The 6,330-nt window shown below is 51.0% G+C and overlaps 2 protein-coding genes across 2 annotated transcripts; one reads left to right on the top strand and one right to left on the bottom strand.

The window, feature by feature from the left end:
• Positions 1–761: 761 nt before the first annotated feature.
• On the top strand, positions 762–3,192 carry LOC113203140 (uncharacterized). Its single transcript, XM_026417662.2, has 8 exons — positions 762–939; positions 1,265–1,371; positions 1,443–1,530; positions 1,610–1,710; positions 1,791–1,917; positions 2,102–2,196; positions 2,334–2,364; positions 2,893–3,192. Exons 1-8 carry the CDS (start codon positions 855–857, stop codon positions 2,952–2,954), a joined length of 696 nt encoding a protein of 231 aa, XP_026273447.1. The 5' UTR covers positions 762–854; the 3' UTR covers positions 2,955–3,192.
• LOC127749955 (juvenile hormone esterase-like) lies at positions 3,139–4,675 on the bottom strand. The gene is made up of 4 exons (XM_052270135.1): positions 4,459–4,675; positions 4,221–4,374; positions 4,000–4,138; positions 3,139–3,611 (listed from the first exon to the last, which is right to left on the bottom strand). The coding sequence occupies exons 1-4, from the start codon at positions 4,606–4,608 to the stop codon at positions 3,407–3,409; spliced, it is 648 nt and encodes a 215-aa protein (XP_052126095.1). The 5' UTR covers positions 4,609–4,675; the 3' UTR covers positions 3,139–3,406.
• Positions 4,676–6,330: the final 1,655 nt, after the last annotated feature.

The raw sequence follows: 6,330 nt of genomic DNA, 5'->3' as shown, positions 1-6,330 counted from the left end.
CCCCCCAACCCCCCGGCTGCAGCCAGAATCAGATTCGCGTGGACCGATTCGCGCGGACTGCATTGACCATACGATAAGGTTCACGTTCAAGGCCCCCGCTCGTAATGGCCCTGTGTCCACGGGCTCGCCTCGGCGCACGAAATGTCACACCGGCATTTCATTTCCCGCAACATCCGCTTGCCATAAACGCGTGACGTCAAGCCGCTGCACTCAAGTTTTTTTCTTTTCAGCGCATAATTGTGTTTTGATGCACGTGATACGCATATCGACATCGGGGACCACATGCATGCAACGGCCTCGTCCGAGACCTTATCTTATCGAATATCGAATACCATTACCTGGCTGCTGCATGCCACCACATGTGTGCCCGCGATTTTTATCCTCTTCAAAAACATACATCTATTAATGACCTTCCTCGTCCTTTTCACGGCCCACGGCCCTGATCGTTGGAGCAGAAGCTGACTCTCCAAAGGAACCCTGGACAAAGTAGAACATAGTCTTAAAATGAACCCGGACAATGGTGAAGACGGGGTACGGTCGGGTAACATGACGGCAGAGGGGATTCCCCGACGGTCGGTGCACCGCGGATTCGTCCCTGACCATCGCCCTGCTCCCGCTCCGGGCTCCCAAGTTCATCGGCGAGCTGGACGAAGGGCAGGAGGAGGGGGCCGGCTGGGAGGTTTGATGTTGTCGTTGTTGGGTAGTACATATCGCTGCTGTTGCCGTGGGAGTCGCGCTCCAAACGACAGTATAGGGTCCGGGGGAGGGGGAGGCGGACGCGACACGAACATCATGTTAAATAAAGTGTTGTCCCGGTGCTGGGTTTGGCCAGTCTGATTCCGAGCTCCCTCAGCATGAGCGCGTCGACCCTCCTCAGCATCGTGGCGACGGTGATCACCTCCAGCCGAGCCGCCTACAACCTGGATAACCCGTACTACAGTGAGCTTCTGTGGTTTACGACCGGAGATCAGTTAGAAAGTGCGGCCGTCATTCGCCGTTACGAAGCAGGCAAGATCAGCCTGTGCAAGCTCTCATAGCGCCTGATGGGTAGGCAATATCTTGCCTGCAGTGCATGCGTGTCATGCGGGCTGGCCTACCCAGAGTCTCGCAGGCGCCGAGCTCCGGTACAATGCCGAATGAATTTGAGAAAAAACGGACGTACTTTCTGGACGATGTCGTGATATTTAAGAGTGATCATACCTGAGTCACAGCATTGCGTTGGTTTCGATGGTGCAGCGGGTGACCGTTCGGGTCCTGTTTGCAGATAGAGCACTCTTCGACCAAATGGACGACTTCTACATGCCAAAGAGGGAAAACTTCGCTGCAGACAGAGACCCGGAGCTTCGACAGAAGCTGAGATTTAGAAACGAGGTTCGTAGCGTAGCGAGACTTTAAATACCATAATAAACATTCATGCGGGGTATTAATTAACGGTGTTTCAGATATGCTGTGGGACGTACTCCGATAAGAACATGATGCGCGAAGACAATGTAAGAAGAGAATGTTATGAGGAAGTGTTCAAAAGTTCCGGTACAAAATCAGATTTCTTCGATGATGTGATTTTTTTCTCCATACGTTTTTTTAATGAAGAAAACCCTCTGTTTTGCAGATTTTCTAGATTCATGGAATTATTTCGACACAGACGCAGCCAAAACTGTGGCTCAAAAAGTCGTATGCCTACAACAATGTATGTGGAAGAAAAGAGGCACGGTGAGGTTGCGTACTCCTTAATGAATTGTTTTTCAAGTCAAAACAATTCTTAAGTAATTTTCTGACCGAAATCTTTTCAGATGGACGATCGCTATGATAGGTTGACGGGGAGACTAAGAGACCGGTATAGAGAAGGCAGAGGCAGGAAGGAGCCCAACATGAATTTCCCTGAGGTGGCCGTTGCGAAGTGCTTGCCGTCGAGAAACCGTAAGCGTGCAGCCCTTTCTCTGGAGGGGGATTACGGAGCTCCCGAAAGCGCCTCTATAACCAGTCTACAGAGGGACAAGGGGTGGTGGAAGAACGTTTTCCAGGAGCTCTGTTATACCCCCCCTGCCTGCTCCTGCCTATCCGCTACTATTAAATGTGGTTCAATCATTTTCTTCCTTCGTAGCTGACCCGGCATCAAATTGGTTTGGATTCGGTAGCAGAGATTGCAACCGAGCATATCTGGACTTCAGTTACTGTGTGTGGGAGGAATTACACGCAGTAAGTCAAACACTACCCCCCCACCCCAAAAACAAAAAATAATAATAATTAGGGTACTGTTGACATTTTTGTGAGTTATTGTTTTTTATTTTTGGTTCAGTATAACCAATTCTCAGAAAAATGTTGCGTTGTTTCAGGATTGTCCATCACAGCTCTGGGATAGAGACAGTAAGTATTTTCTTTCGGAAAGCATACGTCATTGGCAACAAGTTGGGCTGCCCGCGTGCTGGCGGTGGGTCCTGTAGGGAGACGGCAACGGCACTAAACCCTTGTGCCCACGGGGGCATAGGCACGTGAACGCACGCTTTGTTCTCGCGTGAGAATAGGGCGCCTGCATGATAGGCAATTTTCGTGCATGTAGATAACTCATACCCACCCCACCCCCACCGTTCCCCCCCTTGGGCCAGTCGGATCTTAATCTGCGACTGCAATGAGTAGATTTGATTTGTCTTTAAAATTAAACTGAAGAAAATAATGTTGGCCGTGTCAGCCGGGCTCCTCTGAAGCGCATCCTACCACTTTGTCTCCCCTCCCCTCTCCCATTTCCCCCCTTTATCATTGGGAAATTAATTTAGCCTTTTCTCGTCCTTGAACTAAGCATGTGGGTTACGATCAAGTATAGAAAGAATACATGTGTATGTATTAGAGTTGGAGTGTTTTGTTCACACCGACATTTTCCTGCTTTTTTTGTTTCAGACAAGTGGTGTGAAGAAACTAAGGAATATCTTCAAGCTCGTAGACAACTAACCAAAAGATAAACGGAGCCAATTAAATAATTTTAAATTCGCTCAACGATGAAAGGTCGGCCGGGCTGTGCCCACACTTTTCTAACAATCAGAAGTCTTCAGTTTTTGTTCTCAACAAAGCTGTAATCTCTACGCCTCCAGAAGTATTACAATGCGATTATAGCTGGAATCACCTCCAAACTATTTTGAACTGATGAACGGATTATCTGTATTTATTTTTAAGTTCAATTAAAAAATCAATTTTACAGAATACTTATCTCATAAAGTTCGCCTTAACACGTTGAGTCCCAGGGGGGTCGCAGTCGCAAAAGCGGCTTATTGTGGCCCAGGACTCAACTTGTTAATACATTATAGTCAGTTAGGTCTGGTTGGTCAAGTTATGTCTGACCCCCCGGCCAATAAATAATAGAAAACAATGGACGCTCGCAATCGACCGAAGGACCGAAGGCTTCAATGTCGTTAAATCAAAAAAAGTCGTAGAGCGGCGTCCCTAATGTGTCCCTGTAAACTCTGTCCCAGAAGTTCATGCGCTCCTTGAGAAAGTCTTTCTTCACAGAGAGCTCATCGCCAATCTCCAGGTAATTCATTCGTCCAGGATGAACGGCGGGCCAGCTGATGTTGACCTTCTGGGTATCTGCAGCCACCGTCGCGTTGTGTGGCGTGGGGTTTCTAAATGCGAAGAGAGAACAAGTATCATGAGCTGGAGCACAGCCATCTCACTAGCAAGGAAAATACTTTTTAAACGGTTATTCCTATTGGCAGTCCCTACAAACGTATTTCCTGAGGTAACACTGGTACACTAATAAGAGTAAAGGTGTGAATTTTCTTTCGAAACCCACACACTTCCCCCTCCTCCAAGTGTACAAAATGGCGTTCACACACCTACAAGTGCGCCACATTCACACACTTGGGTTTCCTGGAAGCGCAGCGCAGCTCTCGCCCGCCTGCAGGCTGCCGGGTAGGCCAGCCCGCGAGGCAGTCGCGTAGGACTGTGCTGCCTACCCCGGCCTCCACAGGCGCTCCATATGGATATGCGTGCCGTGCCTGCTTCGCTTACCCGGACTTGATGAAGTTGGACAACAGTCCGACCATCGTCTCACGCATCGCCTGCTCGCGCGCGGTCTGCTTCAGGGTCGGGTGGTTCTTGAACAGATGGTGCCGAAAGACGTAGCTCAGCTCCTCCCCGTGGCCGGCCCCTGTCGAGCAAGATTATGGGCGCGATGTGTCGTCATTGTTTACTTTTCAGTGTTGGAGTAAGTGAGTCAAACAGCGTGTTACCTTTCAGATTTTTCGTCGAGAAGAAAAAGGAAAGTCCGAATTTAGACGCGAAGGTGAAGAAGTAAATGTACAGTGGGTTGTTGGCAGACGAGTAGTGGGCAAACCACTTCGATGTCACGTGAATTCCATGCGTCAGTTGCAGGTCTCCAAAGAGCTGCAGGCAGGTCGCGGCATTTAGATCTTATGGTAAAATCCACATAGGGAAGCAAGTTTTGCACCAACAAGGTTGGTTTCTTACGTCGATGACGGACCCAGCCGTCTCCTCGGTGACATGGGCTCCCTTGAAGTAGAGGTGCCGTATCTTCCCGGCCAGCTCGACCCGCTTTTCGGGCGATAGCTTTCGGTACAGGGGGTCCGGAATGGTGCAGGTCATGTCGTCGTCGATCATTTTGAACCCCTCTTCGGTAGGCGGCCTCGTCACGCCTGAAGTCCGAAAAGAAACATTTTAGTCCTCAGCAGCGCCGACCGGACTACCGGACACCGGTGAGCACGACCAGCGCTGAGCACCTGCGCGCACCTGCGTTAGGACTAGGCCCTTCCGCCAACAGCCTAGGCGTCGAAATCTGGGTCAGGAACGCCCTGGCTACTCTCCCCTCATATCCGCGAACGTTTACAACACGTATCTCTGCTTGTTCTGGACGTCCACCATGCGCTAGAGTAGCGTCATGTATAACGCTACTCACAAGGAGACATAGGTTGGTGGAAGTTCACGATTTTGCTCAAACTCGATAAATTTGCTTCCTATCCATGAAGATGGCAAATCGCCGGTCAAACTGTGGGCTGAGTTTCATATTCGGGGGTACTTAGAGAAACGAATACTGGAGATAGTTGGAAAAAGTATCGAAATTAGACGTAAAGTGGTAAAAGGCATTTTCAAATTGAAAACCCCAACCTCCCTAACTGGGCTCAAAATTTAACCAGCAACTGTCATCTAATTAGATACAAAGCGAATTTGATAAACTTGCGCCAAATCAAGAACTGCCGCCTATCTCTCCTTGCGCGGCACGGATCCACGAAACGCCTGCGGACGACAGGGTAGGCAGCACAGTCTCGCCGACTGCCTCGCGGGCTGGCCTACCTACCGGCAGCCGCCAGGCGGGCGAGGTGTTGGGTTGCGCTGTGCACGCCACTGTTTGTGGACACAAACATGTGGCCACCGGCGATATAGGATATCCTACGCCCCCGCTACACAGTCGACACGGTCGCATACGCATAGTTACAGCCGAACCAAAGTTGTCGGCCCTGGGATCGACTGCCGGCTGGGTCAAACTTTTTTTTTTTTGCGCCTCTTCTCTTCTGTATGGCAGGACCGAGCTCAGAACTAGCACCGGGAAGGTCGATCTGGTAGTCGAGCGTGCTAAAGCGTGTGCGTTGGCCAAGCGTAGGGACGGTCGCTAGTTCGAATCCCGTCCGCGGAACATTTTTCCCGCTCGGCTGGCCATGTGTCTTCGGGTGTCAGAGACAGCTGAGATCCGGATGTCGCCGGGAGCTGCGTAGACTATCGTTCACCCGGGGCTGAGTCGGTAGCGTCCTGCCCCAGCATGGACTTGATCGCAGGTTCGAATCCCGTCTGAGTGATATTTTTCGCGCTTCGCTGGCCATAAGTTTTCATCCGTGCAACACCTATGTGATGGCCCGGTACGCAGATGGTCGCTGATTCGAATCTCGTCGGAGGAACCCTTTTGCACCTCTGCCGGCCACGTGTTTTAGGGTGAGAGCCACAGCGGAGGTAAGCTTTACGCAACAGCGTTATTGGCTCAGTCGGTAGAGCGCGCGCTCGGGACGCGGATGGTTGTCGATTCGAATACTGGCCGAGGCGCATTTTTTCATATTTAGTAGTTTGCGGCGCGGGGACCAAGGGTTAAGACAAAAGACCAGCCGACATGGGGAGGTGGACTAGACCGCCTACTCAGCAGCCCCCCCTCCCCCTGCCAAAAAAACAACAAGAAAATGTTCGCCCCCACCAGGATTCGACCCCTGGGCTGAGGGTGTCTGGTGCACCAAGCCCTAGGGCGCTCGCCACTCGGCTGTCGGCTCCGCTTGTCAACGGAAAGTTCAGAACTCGGTCACCTGCTTCACGAGTCTTGGTCTCCCGTATTGCACGCGTTCA

This window comes from Frankliniella occidentalis, unplaced genomic scaffold, assembly GCF_000697945.3.
Source record: "Frankliniella occidentalis isolate FOCC.00 unplaced genomic scaffold, Focc_3.1 Scaffold111, whole genome shotgun sequence".
Lineage (NCBI taxonomy): Eukaryota > Metazoa > Arthropoda > Insecta > Thysanoptera > Thripidae > Frankliniella > Frankliniella occidentalis.
The sequence above is the reverse complement of the archived record's forward strand: the minus strand, read 5'-3'. Positions and strand labels throughout refer to the sequence as shown.